Consider the following 20,572-nt stretch of genomic DNA (forward strand, 5'->3'; position numbering starts at 1 on the left):
AATGCACTTGACAATTTGAACAGTTTATTAAAATCCCTCATTAACTAACTCAAATACGTTACAGAATAGGAAGTTATATAAAAGTAAAACACTTTGAGTCTGTTGGGACATTAGTTAGGAGATACACCATAATTAATTTGAGCTAAAAGGAGTGTAAGTCTTTATATTTTGGTCTTTAGAGAACTTAGTAGTGTCTGTGTTAATACTGATCAGATGAGCCATTAAACTAAGGCATCAGGTTTAAGTACTACATGATTTACAAGAAGTCACAAAAGGCCTACAGCAGTACATATACACAACATACTGTAGTAGTAGTATAGGCTCCCTCATAACATTTGCTGCAGTCTTTGAAAGGGCCAAAAAAAAAAAAAAAAGGCAACGCTCAACGCTCCCGTCTGAGCAAACCAACCTGTACTGCTGTCCTTGTGTCTGTCGTGACAGCCCCAGGGAGGAGCCACGATTAACTCATCTCACTCTCACATCAGTCTGAAAGGCCCTGGACAAGTTTCCCACTGTGGCAAAACGGTAAGTGTCCGGCAACTGGAGACGACCTAGAGTGAGGGGTTTCTTAGCATTAAAAAAAAAACGCTGAGATGGTGGTGTGCATGTACTGCTTGCAAACTGTGCGTTAGTTGATGCTGTTAGGTCCAGTCTGTGAGTTGAGCTGAGGCTCTGGGAAGGGAGACGGGTCAGAGATGGGACTGTCCAAATCTGGCTCCAGGCTTTGGTCTGGTTGAGGCAGGTTTTCCCTTGAATACTCTGCATACCACTCCTGGACAAACAAGACGTAGAAAAGGTCAGGAGGTCAAGAAAGACAGACTAACTGCTGTGGTGGTGTTCAGGATTATTCCTTCAGGTTTTTACCTGCATCTCTTCCTCGTACATTTTCATACTGAGGTCACTCTTCGTCCTAGACCTGCGACCTAGGTACACCAGAGACTGGTGCTGAACAAAACAGGAGGGAAAACTAGTCAGTGGGATTTTGTGTGAAGAGCAGAGTAAAAAGAATTCATTATGTGTGTGTGTTTTCTTACCCCACTCCTGTCCATAGCTTGTAGGACTCCCTGTAGAGAGCTGAGGGAGGACAGTCCTGGGCACGTCTGTTTGTACAGCTCTAGAGTGGCCAAAGCTTCATCTCGACTCACTTCTACCTCAAACACAATCCCGTTCTCATCTACACACACAGAAATTAAAATGACTTGTTGAGCTCTCATTCTCAGAAGTGGCAGCTAAAAAAGTCAAATAAGCATTTCATCTGATCATGGTGCAAATATTCAAGAATACATTTAGTCTTTACACAACATCTACACACGCACCCAAATGCACGCACATATGCGCACACGCACACACACACACACACACACACACACACACACACACACACACACACACAGACACACAGACACACAGACACACTCAGTCCCACCCTCTGGGTTCTCCAGTGGTTCTTGCCGGTTCTTGCGGCTGTAGTTCATACGAAACACAAACGCATCCAGAATGAACGCCACAATGATGGTCATCACCACCTGTAGAGGGCACAGGCAAAATATGTCACACACATGCACAGAAAAAGGCAAAAACGTGGTGTACACTTTCACAGACACTCATGTGCCCACACAGGCCTCACCATGGTAACTATATAAAAGGTCATGAAGTACAGTCGGCTCCAGTGGCTTGTCATAGAGGTGACTCCTTCCTGTTGGAGAGTGAACACACCGGCGGTCAAACAGCGACACCTACTGATCAATAACAAGACTGAAGAGTGGAGACTGATGACAGACGGCTCAGATAAAATGACTCAATCTTACCATGGTGATGTACCAGTTGTTGACCACAGTCAGTTCAAACAGAGTCACTGCAGAAACACAAGACAAGAAATGAATCTACACATTAAAAAAAAAGTGGACAATAATAAAAATATCCTTATCCTGTAATGAGATGATTTACCAAAGCTGCTGAGAATGTTGTTGAAGTTATTGAGATAGTAGTAGCCTTCCTCCAACACCGTTTTGTTGCCATATGTGATGTTGATCTGTCTGTAGGAGTCTGCCACTGTGCTGGTGCTGAGAAAATATAAATTGAGGGAGTGACAAGTTGTTCTTATGACTAATGCTAATACACCCAATAAATCCACATACTGAGAATGCAGCATGACTCACTTGCAGCAGTTGGGATAAACCACATCTGCAAAGAACTCCATTCCCACAATAGCGAAGGAATAGTAGAAGATGATTAAGGTCAACCCCAGACTTGCCATCCTGGGGAAGAGCTCAAACATGGTGTCCAACACATTACGATACCTCTGCTTTATCTTAAACAGCCTGAGAGAGACGACAGGCAGAGGTTTAAATGTAAGGAGGAGGAAATGAGAAATATAAACAGTGCCTTATGTAAACTGTCTGCTCTTATCTATAAAAAGTAGAAATGAAAGCACACCGGAGCAGCTGAAGTGGCCTGAGCACTACAATAAAGTAAAATGGTTCCATATCGAAGGCAAGAGCAATCAGGCCCAGGAAGGCAAACACTGTCACTGAGAAGTCAAACCTGCAGAGACGAGCAAAGGAAGGAAAAATACAGAACTAGTGTTTGGTATATATTCAACTCACGTTGAGCCTGATGTTTATTAAGAATACTGAATATTACTGAATAATAGGCACTCTGGAGTGCTCAGCATCAGTTTCATCAAATGGACTACAAAAGACTAGTTTTGGATTCAGCATTAGTTTATGTTTCAATCAAAAAACACAGTTGTTACTCACAGATTCCACCCAGAGCTGAAATAAGCCATCGGCCCCAAACCTGTTATTTTCAATAACACCTCTACACCATAAACTAAAACAGGAAGGAAAGAGGCAGAGTTAATATTAGCACATCAAACAACTGTCATTGATTCATAAGGCCCCCTATGACTAGTTTTACAGCATATGAAACTGTTATGAGTTATGAATGCGGCCCACTCACTGGTCAGGAAAACAATGTAACTCCAGGGAACGAATCTGGACCAGGAATATCCACCTGCAGGATGAGAGGAATGTGAGACACCTGTGGTGCAACACTCTGTCCCTCCATCACATGTGCCCATGTTATCAAGAGAGATCTTACTATTCAGCGTGTACGTCTCCACGAGGATCCACACACCATTGATGGCCACCACCACATCTGCAGTCAGGAGAAAAAGGTTAAAATGTTTTATTACGATGAGAGAGACCGCCTCGGGTATCTGCAAGGACGGCTGGGAGAATGTAAATGATTACACTTACACATGGCATACTGGAAGGCCTTAGACTTCACCAGCAGGTTGATCCCTAATAGAACAGAGAAGAAAGCACAGAGAATAAGGAAATGAGAGATTGGTTTAGTCTAATAACCAAAAGAAGAGAAAACAGAGAACTTGCCTTTGAAAATGAGGAAGGTCGTGTGTGGGAGGTCATCAAACCAATGTTCTCCACTGCGTCGAGCCTAAATAACACACACATACACAACACATGTATGTTTAAAAAAAACAGCAAAAAGAGGTCAAAAGAGTTAATGTTAACTACACAGTACAAATGCAAAGCTACGTACCTTCCATTTAAGGCCAGTGACTTCATAGAACTTATAAAAGTCCTGCAGACTATAACAGACATGAAAATGTAATTGTGCAATTAAATTCATGAGGGTATTAAGTGAAAAAAAAAAGTGTGTGTCAGGCAGTTACCTAAGCATAGGGGCCCCTGAAGTATTAAGAGCTTTATATGTGAGGAAGCGGTCTCTTGCAGACATTCGTGGTCTATAAAAACGCATCAGGCCATCGAACTGTTTCAGCGACACACCCATCGGCCTCTGGAGAGAAAACACCAACGACACAAGCACAGCTGCAGTGAGTGCTTTCTAAAATGAATCATGTGCACCAAATACGCATTACACCACATAGAAGAGTGAGGTCATACCTGCCGGCTAACTAACAGCTGGAAGGCATGGTCAATAGCAGAGCGTTTGTGCAGCAAAAGAGATTTAAACTTCATCTTCTCAACATCATTAAACGTATCAAAGACGACTGCCAGGAGCTGGAGAGGGACAGAGAAAATGACAGTGTAGTGAGTTTGATGAGTGATCATGTAAAAAGGACTAACTGCTGGCCAAGTCTGCTTTCAACAGGACTCAATGACAATATTTCTTATATGCAAGTTGGCACAGGCAGGCGCAGCTGTTGCGCAAACACATCAGGCTAGACATTTTAGAAGTGGTGAAAACAAGGCTATTTATACCAAGTTCATGATGAAGTAGAGCTCTATGGAGAGGTAAACAATGAAGAAGACACAGGACCAGCGGTTCTTGGAGTACGCTGGCATCATCACATCAGGGAAACTACAAGAGAGAGGAAGCCAGGTGATACAAAATGAAATCTATGGAATCATGAAACACACACAGTGGACGGAAAAAAAAATCATGGCGAGCTCTAAAAGAAGGAAGTACCACTTGCATGCCATGTGTGTAAAAAAAAAAAATAACTGAGCAGTATTGTGTGTGTTGGTGTGCTTACTTTGCTGTGGTGAGCAGGACAAACAGACTGACGAGGCTGTTCTCCAGAGTGTTGAAGTACTGCGGGGAGAGGAGAGGGTTTGAGTCAGGAAATCTGACCACAACAGAGACAACACTGAAGAAGAAAGAGGAACCACCCGAGTCCCAAGACTTACATAACTCAAACAAATTAATGTCAGACAGACTACAGACTCAACGTACCGGGTCAGCAGTGTTTGGAGAGAAGAGGCAGAAACCTGGATGAGACGAAAAGCAAGTCAGAGTAAGAGAAAAGCAGATCCCCTCTAAACACAGTATCTGCTTCATCTGTAACTATTAAAGAGGGCAGAAAGAAGCAGCAGCATTTATGTAAGATACATTTAATTACTCTGTGTTCTTACCCAAGATAGCGAATATGACCATGAAGAAAAGCAGCAGCAGGAGGATGTCAATAAAAGGTGGGAGGGACTGGAAGATCTGACGCAAGTTTCTGATTGAATGAAAGAAACTGTCAGTGATGAGGGTGTTTAACAGTTACATCAGTGGTGTCTGCATATTCAAGGATTAAAAAAGCACATAAGCTATGAGGTAACTGAATCGCAAGGTGGCAACATTAAAACCAAATTTAAATGAGCAATACATGGAATCTTTGAAAGACGTTTTACAACTATCACATTAATGCAAACATTTTTTTAAAGTCTTTATGAGTGGGCTTTGAAAATTTCAGACACTGGTCATTATAGAAGCACCAAAAGAAGACGCGGTCAAGAAACACCTCTGTGAATTCTCAGTGGATGTTCTGGAGTCAAATGCAGCTTGCTAGATTTTGTTTGGCCTTGCAAGCTCTCAGTGTTGTGTCGCCATTTTTCTTTCATTTTCAGAGGGATACTCGGTGTGGGTTGTTACAAAACCTTTTCATTTGAGGAAGCTGAAATTTCTATTCTGTGTCCACTTTGCGTGTGGTGTGTGTGTTTGTTTAAGTCATTGTGTACCTGCGCACAGCACCACAATATCTACAGTCCACCAGGAATATAGGCCTCAGAGCTCTGGTCACTCGCACGTGAGACGTCTGTCTGATCAGAACCACTATGGCCTCCACGAACTGTAGCAGCAACACACACGTCTGCACAAGGAGAAGAGACATCGTGAGCGATATGCAGGAATAGAAGCTGGATTAATGCCAACAGAAAGTATCCATCGCTCACGAGTTACCTTCACCATGGTCCTCTTGTGTCGTATGAAGGTGTGGAAGCCTAACCAACGGAGTTTCATGCATAGCTCAAAAGCCACCATAACCAAAGCCAAGAGCTCCAGAGTGGCATGGACCTGCAGAGTTATCACAGACACAGGAGCTGTTATGATCATTTCTGAATGTTGTAATGATTTCTTTTTATATTACTTTGTATGTTATCATTTAAAGAGACTTGTAGTTGTGTGACTTTATGAACAGCAAGTTTCCCAGGCTCTTAATCTTTGTTTTTTCCTGGGAGAGCTGCAGCTCTGTCTGGTCTTATCTAACAAGAGCTTTTCAAGTATGTAAAAAAACTGCCAACTTGTTAGTATATGTGTGAGCTGAAGGGGCAGGTAGGTTGTTTGCTGGCTATAAATACACTTTAGCACCGACATGTCAGGGACCACTGAATGCAAGACAGGAACAGACTTGTTCTGTTGTGGCTTCTTTCCTCCACAGTACAATTTACCTCAAAGGACATTAACACTATCTGTGTATTGTTTTTCCCTTTATTCACTGAAAAATCCCCAACAGAGCTTTTTACAGGAATCTGTGTGTACAATCTTGTGTTAACGTGTATGTACGTTCACTCACGTAGACATCCAGGCGCAGCGAGGGCACAGCGGGAGCTTCGCACAGCGACAGCATCATCAGCAGCAGGCCTGTCAGCAGCTCCATCATGTAGAACAGGTGGTTGTGGGCAAACAGGTACGCCGCCAGCGCCTTCGGGTTTCGTGGGTGGGTGAAGAACTTATCATTGTTCTCCCCTTCCTGTTTATGAAATTCAAAAGATGCATATATGCCACATACTGAGCATGAGTATTTGAAATATTGTGTTTCTTCCAGATTAAACTGATGCAGTACCTGTGGTAACACTCTGAAACACACTGAATCAGCAGAAGTTAAATCTGACATATTGGTATGACGAGGCAGTGAATCTCGAGTTTAAGACTTTTTCACGGCAGTCATGTTTGACTTGACAAACACAGGTGTAACTGATAGCATTAGTAACTGCTTCATTTGATTAATTGCAGGATCAGAGCCATTACTAATATTGTTCGTTCCACCTGTGCCTTTCTCGCCATGACAAGTCAATTTTTCCGCTTCCAAAAAGGGAGCATTACAGAAAAAGTTTAGGAACAACTACTTTGCCAGTTTCTTGCACTTGATAAGAAATTCCTTATCGTCCCTCTTCTGCAATTTCCAGTTCCTTGTACATTAACAGGTTATTACTTCCTACAGCTGTTCATGATGTAAATATAGCCTGTTGACAGAGCACAAGGTTTAATCATCTACGAGTAATACAGGTGTAATAAAAACTATCATGATCATGTGAACTCAGTTCCACTTGCTCTGTACCTGCAGGTAGATGGCTGCCTCTTGGTAGTTCATCTCCCAGCTTTGCCGTAATGACACATTTTGGGCTCTGTAGTTTTGTGGCCCAGGAGTTGAGATCACAGCATTGTTCACTATGTCATAATTGCCTCCACGTCCATCTGGAAGAAAACACCCAAGTGTCAGTGTACTGCCCTTATTTATGCAGAAAGGTACAACAAATGGGAACTAAAATTAGCTTGTCTTTTCACTTCCATGCTTATTCTTTTTGTATCACCATATATGAGGTCTCACACACACACACAGAGTGCATAGAGGAGTATGCACCTACCAATGCAGTCTAGTTCTAACTGTGAGGCATAGGAGGAGATCACTACTGGACTCTCGTTATTTGTCTGATCTTCATGGAAACCAGCTGCCTGCCCACATAAGCACTCCATTGATCAGTCTGGATTTGCCTGTGTGCCTCAATTGTGTGGATGTTTTAAGTGTCCCTGAAGTCCACCACACAAGTAAGTGTATGTGTGGATGTGTGTGTGTGTCAATGACAGTATGCTGGTCTTGGTCCAGCATCCACACACATCTGGAGATACAGATGGCCAAACATTCCTCTCAAGCCTGATGCAAACTCCAGAAACGCAGTCACAAGTGGAGCCCCAATGCAAGTCCTCACAGATCCAGAAATATCCAGGGCCAAGTTTGGGGGATAAAAGAGACACTGGAGACTGAACACCACTCAAAACAAGTGACCGTGCTTACTAACGTTCAGTATGTCTTTGACAGCCAGTTGCTTAAATGCGACTTGAAACACTTGCACAATAAATTACCCCCTGTTTTAGCAGCAGAGTTTGAACTTTGGACCGAGCGCTGTCAGTAAGTAAGAAAGTGCCGTGTTTGCACTGATGTCACATTGCCTGTTACGTCTCCTTCCTGCCTCAGACAGGATACAGACACAAGACAATAAACCACAGGAGGAATTAATCCAGCACTACAACACGCAGCATGACTAACTTCAGAAGACAAGGAAGACATTGAGACATCTAACAGCAGTGTGACAACACCACGCCATTGTAGGATGTGATAGAGAATTAGGAAATTACTACTTCTGAAAAGACATAAACAGAACTTTTTTCTTAAACCTCCATTGTCTACAAAATGAATTCAAAAGTACAATAGTAAAAAATGAAATCCAGATCAACTCATCATCTCCTAATAATTCATGTATAGGACCAAGCAGGATTTCTCATGAATATAAATCGCAGTTTCTTTCTTGAAGAATAAGAAGTCCCTCCATGTGTCTTTCTGCAGCTGCATATTCTAGTCCTGTTTGAGTCTATCTGGGTGATCTTCCCACACACTGTACATCACATGTTTCTGCTTCAGGCACAGCTCCTTGGAATAAAAACGTAGTGGAGACCATATGAGTCTCAGAAATGCAGTCACAGAAGTTTCCTGTCCAACATGACCACAGCAGATTGAGCTGAAGTGTGAAGATCAAACTCCAGTCCAGCAGCAGCCTGGCTGTTATCCTGACAGGAGTACACCCGGTGTCCGCCGTGTGCCATTCCAACCCCTCATTTGTTTGAGAACAATAACATGTTTGGAGCTCCCACTCAATAAAACAGTTGGGTCAGGCTCACAGAAACACAAACAGACTCAGCGGTCATGACTGTTTCTCCCAGGAAAAAAACAAATAAAATCTAGTTCTGAGGTGGTCTGTAGGGTCCTGACCAGTGACAACCAGCAATAGAACTAAACTCCAAACTTCTATCCAAGCATGTGATTTGTCACTGAGGTGATACAGTGAAGCCTTCTTTCTCAGTGTCCAGGTTCAAACTCCCTCTCTCTACAGAAAGCTCCAACAGCAATCAGCAAGAACAGTCCTCCTTGTCCACCACTCCCAAATATCCAGAGGAAAGAAACTCTGCTCTTCCTGTTCACCTCCAGAGCCAGAGAAAATGATCCAGTGAGCTCTCACACACACAGACACACTTAACACACAGGCTACAGACATTCACACACATAACGCACACGCATGCTGCCCATGAGCAACAGGGAGGGGCTGAGGGGTGCACGGTCTGCTGAGGCAAGCAGTTTCTCTGACGGGTCATTTTGTAGCTTATATGTGAGGAATACAAAGGGAGCAGGATTACTATGTTGAGTGGATGCATGGATACCCATACATACTGCGCACACACACGTGATCGCAGAGGCTGGTGGACAATCTCTTTTCTCCATTAAAGCAGTGTGGCCTGGACGTGCAGCATGTATGCAGTTGACTGTCAACAACATTAAAGGGCTTCAGACTGCACCAGTGCAAACCTGGTAAGTAGATGAGCACTAACTTCATATCTCAAAACAAACAACTACACTTATTTACAATACTATAAACAGACATGCAAAAAAAGGCATCACCACTCAGGTAACAGTAACATTCTAAAACACACACACACACACACACACACACACACACACACACACAGACATTTATGTGAGTTAAAGTATAAAATGAAAGTTTACATGTCTCCTCAAATTTGAGGAGACAGTAACTTTATGTCATTTTGGAGACTGTAGTTGTTTGAGATGTTGAATCTAATATTTTGTCCATGCCATTTTGTCAATAATAGTGAACTAAAAATTAGAAAGCGCTTCCAGTATACTGAAATGCTGAACCAACACCTCTCAGACATAGTTTGAACATCATAACTTCTTTATGGTAGGATTCATTGCAGGACCGTTGTGTATGACTGCATTACTTTTAGCTCCTGGGTGCGTTTTTTGCTTTAGCTCTAATACCATGCCTTGACATGCAGCACCAACATTTCCACGGTCATTGGCCTAGCGATACATACACAGTGTACATACATGACTCTATTAAGGTTGAAGGTGAGTGTATCACAGTACAAACTTACTCTCATCTCCTCTCTCAGTCTCCTCGTTGAGCAGACCGCTGTTTGCTTCGTCCCAGGTTAAGATGAGAGGCACATCGTCGTCAGACTCCATACTAGCAGACAAAACAGGCTGCAACCAGCCTCGATTTGCTAACGATCAGTTGTGAGATAAGGCAAGCAACCTACTACCTAAATATATGCACGGTTTATTCTGCAAGCCGCAAGACAACTGCACATCTTGGGCACTCACAACTGCAATGTTAACCTGTTGGCTAATCAACCGAGTACTTCTTCGCTGTGCTAACTGAGATGACGGCTACGATAAAAATGTCTCTGTTGAGACATGCGACACAGGAACTAGCAGGCTTCAAGTTGTGTGAAGCGGGCAAGGCCTGTTGGTTTCAGACTTGGTCTTTGTCTTGTCACAGATGACATCTGTCACCGAATCAACTGGTTTTCTGTCACCCCGGCTAACAGGCTGAGACAGTCCGTCTGTGTCCATCACGGCATCGTCACCGCACACCGGGCTTTCTGCTGGATAACAGATGCTGGGCGCTTTCTGGTAACATTTTACCAGTACCTTAGTACACCAAATTTACATCTACAGTAATATTTCCGCAAGGGACAATACCTCACTTCACAAAAGCTCCACAGACAAACACTGTGGCTACCGCTACATCAACAAACTTTCGCGACACTGAAGCAATTCACGGCAGGTTCGGCGACCGTTGCCAAATTTTCAAAATAAAAGTCAGAGGCTCTTCGACAGTGGTGTAAAACCATTTTAATAGAGGACTATCACATATATTTATTCATTCAGTTATTTAATTAAAATACTCAAATATACATGCATTTATTTTCTGCATCATAAGCTATTCGCAGTGTAGGCCGGTGATTTGATAAAATCAGCTGCACCGGTATCCTAGCAACAGAGAAAAGAAAATGTAAACAATATTTTCTGCTTGCGACCAACATTCGAGTCAACAGGTATGTAACTCATCACACCTCATTAACACGCCTTCATCTAAACTAACCTTTTTATATACAGTCTATGAAACTTGCTGTCCTACTCCGTAAGAAAAAATAAACACTAGGAAATGACACTGAGTAAAAAAGAAAAAAAAACGGGAATGTATAGACTGTTGCTGTCATAACATAATCACGTCGTAATCTGAACGCTAATGAACGCCAAAGGTGTCAGGACCCTGACGGGGGTCACAAGATGAAACGATTAAAGATCTCCTCCCTGCATGTTCAAAATACTCTGCTTTGAATAATAATTTGTATCTGACAGGTTTTTCCCTAAATAAAGTTCAATTATTGATTAGAAATTCTTGAGATGACATATATGCCCCACGCCTCATCGAAAGGTCCAGAATTCATGTCTATAAATATGCAGTTATCTTTCATGTCAAATGTGTAACTACTCCATACAGGACGTGCAGCACATCACTGAAGGACCACGTAGGTGCAGCTCAGACTTCAGGTTTCTACATCACACTTGTGCACATTAAGCAGAATTTGAAAACAGCTTTCTGGTGTCCAACTCTGATCACACATCACTGGGTACAATGAAGTCATGAGGCACAAGTAAAAAAGTACTACCTCTATAGAAAAGAAAGTAGCTATACAAACAAAGTAACTATAGGTACGTGGATAATATTGTAAGCCAATATAGACAAATACACGTTTACATGTAACATATACACATTTTACAGCATTAGGGTTTTTTGTTTGTTTTTTGTCATAGTTTACTCTTTTCCTACCATCCAGTATGTCTGCAAAAAGGGCAACAGTGTTGGCAAAGAAAAAGGCAAAAACCAGATCAGAGGATGCTCTAAGGAACCATGACACGCCACAGAAAAGGCTGCTCTCTGTTGATGCTCAGCGCCTCTCAAGGATACTGGAAAACTGCATTAGTCAAATCGAGATTGCAGTATCCCTGTCTGCTATCCTCCGCTTAAAGAGTGTGTCTAGTGTTGTGGACGAGGAGTTGAGTGGGGCACTTCAAGAGCATCAGCTGCTAAGTGAAAGATTGGAGACACTAGAAGGTGTCAAGCAGGAGTCAGAGGGAGAAGATGGAGAATCAAGGAAGAGCGCAAGAGCCCAGCTTGAGAGGGACGTCATGAACTCTGTCAGGGATCTGCTCAGGCTTTTCAGAGCGCATCCTGATGCCATTTCTGGCTTGAGGGCAGAGCTAGATATGCAAGTAGGGGAAAGTGAGCTCAAACTAATAAGAGGGCTTAAGATGTTTCACGGTCATATAGTAGAAAAGTTGCTGACCAGTCCAGATGAAGAGCTACAGTTGATCCTCTACAGGCCGACGTCTCCATCCCCTGCCGACGAACTGAAGGTCATCGCTAAGGAGGAGGAAGTAGTAGCTAAATCCAAGAAGGAAAAAGATGAAATGGTGAGACATCAGACTGCACTATGAAAAAGGAACCTTCACTTACAAGCGTCTAGTCTGCGACATGTGTAACAAAGAATTTCAGCAAATCCTCTCCTCTTGACCTCTTTCCAATCTCACCTCTCCCATCTTTCTGTTTGTATCACAGATTGCTCAGAAAAAAATTAACATTGAAAATATGCAGCGTTATATGCAAGGGGCCAACGTTGAAGTGGCGAGTATGTCACAAATGGCAGATAAGCAGTGCCAGTCACATGTGAACATATCAAAGAAACAGGCCAGTATGCAACAGGAAATTGATCGACTGAACCTTCAGCTCAAGAATTTAATGCTTGAAAACAGACAGACAGAGAGAGCACTCCAAGAGGTACGTTTACTTTGTTCATTCATATTTCATTGGGGGTAACATATTTAGTTTTCATTAAAACGGCAGCTGATACTGTTTTTCTTCCTTGGCAGAAAAACGAAAAAGTGGAGACAGAAATTGAATACTTGATCAAAAATTTTGACGATGAAATGGAAGAAAAACAGGTATATACTCAGACATCATAAAGTGCCCCCCAAAAATGATTGTATATACTCTTGACTTCAGGTAAAGTAGTTTGACAAAATATCTTCACACAGGGTCCATTTACTAGTTTTTTTTTTTTCCAGAGCCTTCAACTGCATTTCTTAGTTTTCATCAGCTAATGGAGTTTGATCTGGCATCCAGGACAGATGCATTAACACTTGAGATCAATGTGTAACAGAATAACAGACAGACTATTTAACTGGTTTAAGCAAATTCCAGTCTGGTTTTAGCATGTCTTTAATTTATACCTCCTTATCCAATAGATTAGTCCTTTCTAGATTTATAAATAGATAAATGGGATCAATGTTTAGTAACACTTATTTTTTTGGTCACATTGCTCATCTAAATTCTTTTGTCCTCATTTTTCTTTGCTACCCATCGCCATCTTTCCATCCATACACCCCTCAACACCTGCCACCATGCCCTCTCTCAGGCTGACCTGGAGCTGAATGAAAATGATTATGAGATGGAGGAGGAGCAGCTGAGGAGTCTGGAGAAACCCTTTTCTGTCCTAGAGGTGGAGTACAAGCAGATCCAGGAGAAGCGTCGGCTGGCAGAGGAGAAGAGACAGAAGGAGATGAAGGAGCTGGAGCTGAAGACCAAAGCTGCTATTTTCGCCCAAGCCTGGTGGAGAGGCTACAGCATTCGCAAGGCCTTAAAGAACAAGGGCAAAAGCAAGAAGGCCAAAAAAGGGAAAGGCAAGAAAAAATGAACCATTGCCTGGTTTCATCGCAGTGGTGCTACACAGACACACTGTCTACCTGTACAGCATGAATGTTTTTGGATGATAAAAAGCCTCAGTGTGCTTGTCAGTTTTATCTAGTTTTTCAATAAAGTCTTTTATGTTTTAATCTAGTGTTTGCTATTTGTGTGAACTACAGAACTTACTGGGTATACCAGCTGCTGTTTTCTTTAATGGCCACAGGGTGACAGTACAGGCTTTTGTATTCTAAATGATCAATTACCTACATTACATTACATTCATTTAGCTGTCACGCAGACAGCAGGAGCCAGGGATTGAACCACCACCAGTATAAAGTCACTTGATGATGATGATACTAGATAAACAGTATTTTTCAAGTTAAAACAAGTCAACTTAAAGTGTTTAGTTTCCAATATCAGAACCATTTTAGATCAACCCCTGTTCATTACAACAACGAGCTAAATGAATGTCACACTGACCTCTTATTAAACTCATTATGTGCTAGGTTGTTAGCATACTTCCCAGCATGCACTATATTTTAAAAATGTGTCTTTGATTAGTCACATGGGTCTAAAAGTTCAGTTTGTTAGCATGATCATTTTCTGTTGCTCTGGCTGTTTGTCACTGTCTCTGCTCTGTCAGGGTACACACCTTGTCCAGATGTTTCTCCGTGTCATTTATATCAACACCTTCCTCTCCTTCTAACGTGCCACCTGTCATTTCATAGAGGTTGAGGGTCGCCATCTTGATCTGTCCCAGTAAGAGTGTTTTCTTTGCAGCAGTTTCCTGAATGTGGCTCTACTTCCTTTCCTGTGTGAAGACAGAGACAAGTGAATTTCATACAGAGGACAGATCTGGTCTATATTCTCTATCATCAGACTTTGACTCAGGATTGTGTGTGGTACCCAGGTTAGAGCTTCAGCTAGTGCCTCCTCCAGCTCGGTCTGCAGCTGGGACAGTTCGTTGTTCTTTTGCAGCAGAAACAAGTGCTGCTCGTCCTCCAGTGTCATCAATGTTTTTCTCAGCTGGTCGACCTGCTCCAGCTTCTCTCGCTCCCTCTGAAGGAGCCGGTCTCTCAAGAGGAACTGACTCTCCAAATGATTCGCAAGCGAATCCACATCTGCAAACTGTAACACAAACTCATTAAAGATGTAGCCCTGAAGTTAAACTTCATCATCTCCTAAAAACATTGTTGTTTTCCATCATCTTTTATGGCAAATCAAGATCTAAGACAGCTTGCCATCACGACTAAGCAATTTCCAATGGACAAGAGCTCTAGACCCTCAGTGAAACTTTTCAGTTACAAAATACCAAAGGGGCTGTGTGAGGGAAGCCATTGAGATCAGGAAAAAGATGAGTTATGCCACCAATTCACAAGTTCAGCCTCCTCCTCCTCTAACCTCAGTATCTCCTCGTCCTTTTGAAGAACCTCTCTCCTCTCCCTCTCCGCTTTCTCAACAACTTGATCAGCATCTTCATCCTCCACAGAAGCAGAAAGAGGGATTTTAGTGCCCTAGTTCCAGCCTTGAAACTGAAATGCAATGCTGTGTGTAAAATGTGCCAACCATACCTTTTGAGACACGTGTAAATTCCAACTCCTACAACTTTTCCATGGACTGTGGCAGACTCTCCAACTTCAACATAAAAACACACACAGCAAACAAAAGTTTCCTGAAAAACATAGTTCTCAAAAGTCTTTGAGAGATGTTTTCTTTGGTATTTTTGGTTACCAAAAGGAAGATCGAGGCTTTATTATTGTTATTCATCTTATTTTCTTAATTGCCAAATTTTACACACATAGATGAAAATTTAGTGAGTAAAGGTTTTTTAAATTGAGCTGAAGGTGTATTATGATTCTTTTTTTCTTTATGTAGGCTATTTTGCTCTCCTAATAGTAACCTCCTTACCCCAAAGCCTTCAAAATAAAGCACTAAAAAACAAAACTTTTAGCCAATCCCTCACCTGCGCTATCACTGCCTTAAGATGTTCGTCCTCTCGGTGTTTCTGCAGTGATTCAAAGAGGTTCAACGCTCATGTCAGGTTTCTCTGTCATCACACAGCTGACCCCCGCAGGCAGCCTCCTGTTCACACACAAGCAGAAACTTATTAACATTGATCGCTCGGATTGATTCTGGCTGAGTTTCACACGCTCAGACGGGGAGAACCGCGCCACATAAACTCACTGTGAAACCTGCACCTCTCCGATGCATTTGGAAAGACTCACCACTCTTTGTAAACAGACTTCACGAGACCCGATCTTGAAGTTTTAATTCTTCCTCTTATTCTCGCTGTTGGCTTTCAAATTGTTTGTGAGCATGCGGCTCTAGTGTTCGCCCCCTCCCCCCGTTTGTATAATGGCTACCTTTAAAGACACATTCCGGTATTTCAGTGTGTGTGTGTGTGTGGGGGGGGGGGGGGGGGGGGGGGGGGTCGCAGCGCCACCAACAGCGTAACATATTTTTTTTATTTAATCTATTGGTCAAACTCTACAAGAAGAGCAGAGACCAAGTGATTAATCAGTTAGTTCGTCAATTAACAGAAAATTAATCAACAACCAGAAATTCAAATGGAACCCAAAGGCACAATCCCCTCAAAAATGTTAAAAACATGCAGTATATTTACATTAATTTGATCTACGAGTCAAACTCTTGCACAAACTCTTTCAAGCAAATATGCCAAACATTTAATACATCCACTTTGTTTGTGTGTGTGTGTGTGTCCTGATTCTGATCTAAGTCATTTCATACTGAAGGACACTATTATCATGTTTCTTAATACAGCACAGTCTGTACTCAGGCTATTACTGTACTGCCACTGCTAGTTACTGGTGTAAGGCTACGAAATAAGCAGTTTAAAAACTTGACTGCATATGTACCTATAATGTTTAGGTCAACATCCTATAGTATTCTATATGTCTCTTCATCTTCAGTATGAACAAATGCATCCATGACTAACTCACAAAATCTCAAAACATAAAACTATAAGGAGAAACGTGTCAGCCTTTATTTTATGAGTGTCTAGTGCTTCGCTGTCTCATAATCTGTCCATGTAAACTTATAGGACAACAGAAAATGTGTTTACAGTGTGGACATCAGAGATGTTACATCTAGAACATGAGTTTTAGAAATGTGATTGACAGGTGTTACCACAGGGAGATGTGTGATTTTTTTCACTTTAAGCACAAAAATCACACTTAAAATCACACCTTTCCGCTGCTGATGCTTTGACGACGCTGGACAGTGCATGGTTACACGCCATGTTCCTCACCATACACTAGAATGACAGACGCAAGCACGCATGATGACACTTTGTGGTAAACATGTCAGGAGCAAGATGAGCTGTGTGAACTTGTTATGGCTTTGAATCAAAAGATGTGAGCCTACTTTATGTGAGGATTTATCGGAGTCTTACAAGTTGTTTACATACTGAAACATGTTGATGATTACACAGCCTATAAAAGTCCCTAAAGACACACAGTTATTGAGAGCTGAGACTCAAAGTTCATTCTTGACCTCAGTGATCATGATCGAAAGCTTCAGAGCAGCTACTAAATGGACCGTGGGGTGAGATTGTGTTCTTAACTGTTGCGTCCATAGTCGAGAATGAACTTTGAACCTCTGCATTTGAACCAGCAAGAACAAGAACTCCTCGCGTAGTGCTCAGAAGGAATGAAAATTTGAACATGTGCAGTTCCAGGAACACAGGGCTACCTCCATCTGCTGATGAAGATCGTGAGATATGATGGACAGCTCTAAAACAACCGCTAAAATAGACCTGGTGGTGAGCTGTCTCCTCGACTGAGCTTGAGAAGTTTAATGAAAAAAGTTAACAGTCTTTTTTGCCTACAGTAATCCTCATCACTGACTGATGAGTAGTACCACTCTACCAGGACATCCATGACCTCTTCCACGCCTAAAACGTCTTCAGGTACTTGTTGTCACCTTCAGGGAAGGGCTGTATATTGAGTTAATGGTAATTTGACATCACATGTTCATATTGGGAGCACAGTGCCACATGGAGACAGAAAAGGTGGCATTAACACACTTAATGGAAATGCTGTGTGCTGTTATTTTTGCATAACAATTGCCAGGTGTGGCAAAGATGCTGACAGTGACAGCGACAGAACCAGAAAAATGCATCGGATGTAAATGTGTGTCATGTACACACACACACCCACACACACACAATGATCGGAGTAAGAAAGAGAAAAGGCATGACTAAAAGTCGGTGAAGGGGAAAAACAACAACACTACAGGCTCAGCCGCTGTATCCATTTTTGATGAATGAATGAATGGCTTGCTGCACATACACACACACACATACACAGAGAGAGAGTACTTTATTAATACTAATGGAATGATGCTATTATAATAAGAGCATGTTGTGTCAGGTGATGGGCACAGTGTGAGGCCGCAGAGATGGAGACATCACACCCATGTAAACACCAGCAGACCTTTTAACAGCTGAGGAGGACAAGGAAGAAGAAGGTAGGTCAGGGTCTATGATGACAGACACAAAGCCCATGAGGAAAATTTTGCACCATTCATCTTTATCAACAGTGGTGTTACTCATTACCACTTTAAATGTTATTTAAGTTGCACACATATTGTTTCAGTGCATCACAAAAGATAAATTACTCTGTCTTTATTAAGTCATTTACTGTGCAATTCTTCTGTCATTTTCAAATGTTGTGTTCTGTGACAGCATAGCATATTATATGGTCACCCCACAAGAGACAGGTGACAAATTTAAGGAAAAACCAGAAAAATGAGAGGGGAAACAGGACTACAATGCCTCCATCCACAGGGCACAAGGGGTCACTGAATGGTTTGATGTGTATGAAATTAACAGAATTTATATACTATGGCCTTTGTAGTCACCAGATCTCACCCCAGTTGAACACCTACGAGAGATTTTGGACCAATGTGTTAGATAGTGCTCTTCACCTCCATTATCAAAACACCAAATACAGGAATATCTTTTGGAAGTATAGTAGAGTTCCTGAGACTTGCAGAATTAATGCCAAGACACAATGAACCTGTTCTGGTGGAACGTGGTAGCCCAGCACTTTAAGACACTTAATGTTGGTTTTTCCTAAAATTTGTCACCAGTCTGTATATTTAATGTGTAAAAAAATATGAGTAAACCGTGTCCTCTGTGACATTCTTGCCAAGATGTCATGTTTGATGTGTATGCTTCTGGATAGGTTTGTGGCTGATGCTTTTTTCTTCTTCTTCTTTGCTTATAAAAAGTGTACATGGAGTTTTATCTGGCTCTTTTTCTCACTGTCAAGCCTCTGTTTAAATAAAATTTGAAAGCGTGATTGAATAGTCAAACCTATAAAACCTTGACTCTCACTGTACCTTGCACACACACACACACACATTCACACACACAGTTGAGTGAACAGGTAACAAACATTTAGACATCCATAATTAAAGGTCAACAGTGTGGTGCAAACAGATATTGAGAGGAAGTCTGTGTTTATGCTAATGCCTTGTCAGACAGAGAGGCCAGCGACTCTCTGACACCATCTATTAATAATGAGACAAGATCACAGAAATGCACTGGGTATGAACCAAACAATGCTGCTGCCGGCTAACAATGGGATGTGACAGCAGCCTGAGTGAGAGCTATGAAATCGGGATGCATGTGCATGCAGCGTCTGGTGGGAGTGGGGTGTATGAAGGGATTTGTTTGTTTATTGACGTTTGTGTTTTGTGTTTGTCTCACAGCAGTGGTCTTGTCTGGCCTGTTTGCAAACACGCTTGTACACGAGTGGCGACGAGCCTGCAGGAGGATGCAGGCAACTGAGTTGCAGGGAGAGAGGGAGGCCTGTGAGGAGGAGCTGAGGCACAGGAGACCTCTACAAAAAATGCTAAAAACATACTGTTTGTGATCGCTGGAAACAACAGAGATTGAAATTTATTTCAGAGCTAAACATTTATTTTTCAAACTGGGACATCTATTAATCTAACCAAATAAAACAGTGATTCCCAGACATGAGGTCAGGGCTGCTTAACAGATTTCAAAAAACAATTTACCAGATACAGCCGGTCTGTTAAACAAAATTATGTCTATTTTTTCTGATTCTATCAAAGTTTTTGCTCTTTTCTTGTGATATACAAGGAAGCGTTCACCTCTTCAGGCCATGGAAACTCACTCCTTTGTTTATTAGATCATTCCTATGGTGTCCTATTTTGAACACCATATATAAGTTTACATTAAGTTTGACTATTTAAACATAAAATCGTTTTGGGGACACATGGGGGCAGCAGAAACAAGCTGTGAACAATATTGACAGTTATCATCACCTTTAAATTGATACGGTGAACTTTTAGGAAACTGATGCATGTTTACACATGCAACAGTCACAGAGCAACATTTTCATTACTGTGTCTGTCTGCTGTTTGGTGCAAGGCAGGAAGTGTACAGTGGGTATATGAAGACAGCTGCCTGCTATGGCCAAGAACGAGAGTGATGAGGCTGAAGCAAAGCAGTCAACTTGTGAATCAGACAGCCAAACAATAAGTGGGAATCAGTATAAACCTCAGTAATGTTCAGGGAAGCTGCAGATTCAGGTAATAACAATCTGTAGGTTCATCAATGCAACACTGTCATTTGAAACATTGTTATTATGAAAAAATATAAATTACAGCTGCTTTAAGGCCAAAAAGAAGGAAAAACTGATTCAGTGTTTCCCCATCACTTTATTCCTGACACTGCGGGCAAGACTTTTTATGAATAAAAACAAAAAAAATCAAATACATTTTTTCAAAAATTTGACTGTAAGTGCAAGTGACTTGGACTCACAATCTGAGTATTTCTAAAAATCTTGGCTTCAGTCCTGGCTTGGACACATGCACAATAGTGACCTGACAAGGTTCCTTTATTCAAAACTGGGGGGCTGTGAGGGGCTGCAGCCAGTCTGTAC

General features: G+C 41.9%; 2 protein-coding genes and 1 long non-coding RNA gene across 9 annotated transcripts; 1 reads left to right on the forward strand and 2 right to left on the reverse strand.

Annotated features, from left to right (window-relative positions):
• Positions 1-2: 2 nt before the first annotated feature.
• On the reverse strand, positions 3-10,637 carry tpcn1 (two pore segment channel 1). Its single transcript, XM_018668664.2, has 26 exons — positions 9,979-10,637; positions 7,091-7,227; positions 6,326-6,502; positions 5,713-5,826; positions 5,493-5,623; positions 4,902-4,990; positions 4,723-4,757; positions 4,523-4,581; positions 4,248-4,347; positions 3,930-4,046; positions 3,698-3,822; positions 3,565-3,613; positions 3,396-3,459; positions 3,261-3,305; positions 3,103-3,159; positions 2,962-3,015; positions 2,760-2,832; positions 2,437-2,544; positions 2,160-2,321; positions 1,948-2,063; positions 1,809-1,855; positions 1,628-1,696; positions 1,427-1,526; positions 1,035-1,174; positions 865-945; positions 3-772 (listed from the first exon to the last, which is right to left on the reverse strand). The coding sequence occupies exons 1-26, from the start codon at positions 10,067-10,069 to the stop codon at positions 629-631; spliced, it is 2,484 nt and encodes an 827-aa protein (XP_018524180.1). The 5' UTR covers positions 10,070-10,637; the 3' UTR covers positions 3-628.
• iqcd (IQ motif containing D) lies at positions 7,322-14,249 on the forward strand. 7 transcript variants are annotated; one of them, XM_051075158.1, is made up of 6 exons: positions 10,737-10,944; positions 11,394-11,605; positions 11,731-12,367; positions 12,513-12,731; positions 12,824-12,895; positions 13,369-14,249. In XM_051075158.1, the coding sequence occupies exons 3-6, from the start codon at positions 11,732-11,734 to the stop codon at positions 13,645-13,647; spliced, it is 1,206 nt and encodes a 401-aa protein (XP_050931115.1). In that variant the 5' UTR covers positions 10,737-10,944; positions 11,394-11,605; position 11,731; the 3' UTR covers positions 13,648-14,249. The 7 variants fall into 7 exon arrangements, with proteins under 7 accessions (XP_050931116.1, XP_018524184.1, XP_050931114.1 ...); XM_018668669.2 differs by having other exon boundaries at positions 11,394-11,443; XM_018668671.2 differs by having other exon boundaries at positions 11,394-11,421.
• LOC108878214 (uncharacterized) lies at positions 12,205-15,978 on the reverse strand. Its single transcript, XR_001960204.2, has 7 exons — positions 15,863-15,978; positions 15,601-15,719; positions 15,209-15,272; positions 15,039-15,118; positions 14,544-14,765; positions 14,290-14,448; positions 12,205-12,338 (listed from the first exon to the last, which is right to left on the reverse strand). It is a non-coding gene; the product is annotated as an uncharacterized LOC108878214 (long non-coding RNA).
• Positions 15,979-20,572: the final 4,594 nt, after the last annotated feature.

Source organism: Lates calcarifer, linkage group LG13 (genome assembly GCF_001640805.2).
Source record: "Lates calcarifer isolate ASB-BC8 linkage group LG13, TLL_Latcal_v3, whole genome shotgun sequence".
Lineage (NCBI taxonomy): Eukaryota > Metazoa > Chordata > Actinopteri > Centropomidae > Lates > Lates calcarifer.

Excerpts from the sequence above, each read along its gene's own strand:
- tpcn1 (XM_018668664.2), bottom strand. The coding sequence starts at position 10,069 with ATGGAGTCTGACGACGATGTGCCTCTCATCTTAACCTGGGACGAAGCA. Across the intron at positions 3,823-3,929 it reads AGCTGTTAGTTAGCCGGCAG|AGGCCGATGGGTGTGTCGCT; the intron begins GTATGACCTCAC and ends TTTTCTCTCCAG. Across the intron at positions 2,545-2,759 it reads TTCAGCTCTGGGTGGAATCT|GTTTGACTTCTCAGTGACAG; the intron begins GTGAGTAACAAC and ends TCGTCTCTGCAG.
- iqcd (XM_051075157.1), top strand. The coding sequence starts at position 11,373 with ATGTGTAACTACTCCATACAGGACGTGCAGCACATCACTGAAGGACCA. Across the intron at positions 12,732-12,823 it reads CAGAGAGAGCACTCCAAGAG|AAAAACGAAAAAGTGGAGAC; the intron begins GTACGTTTACTT and ends CTTCCTTGGCAG. Across the intron at positions 12,896-13,368 it reads ATGAAATGGAAGAAAAACAG|GCTGACCTGGAGCTGAATGA; the intron begins GTATATACTCAG and ends GCCCTCTCTCAG.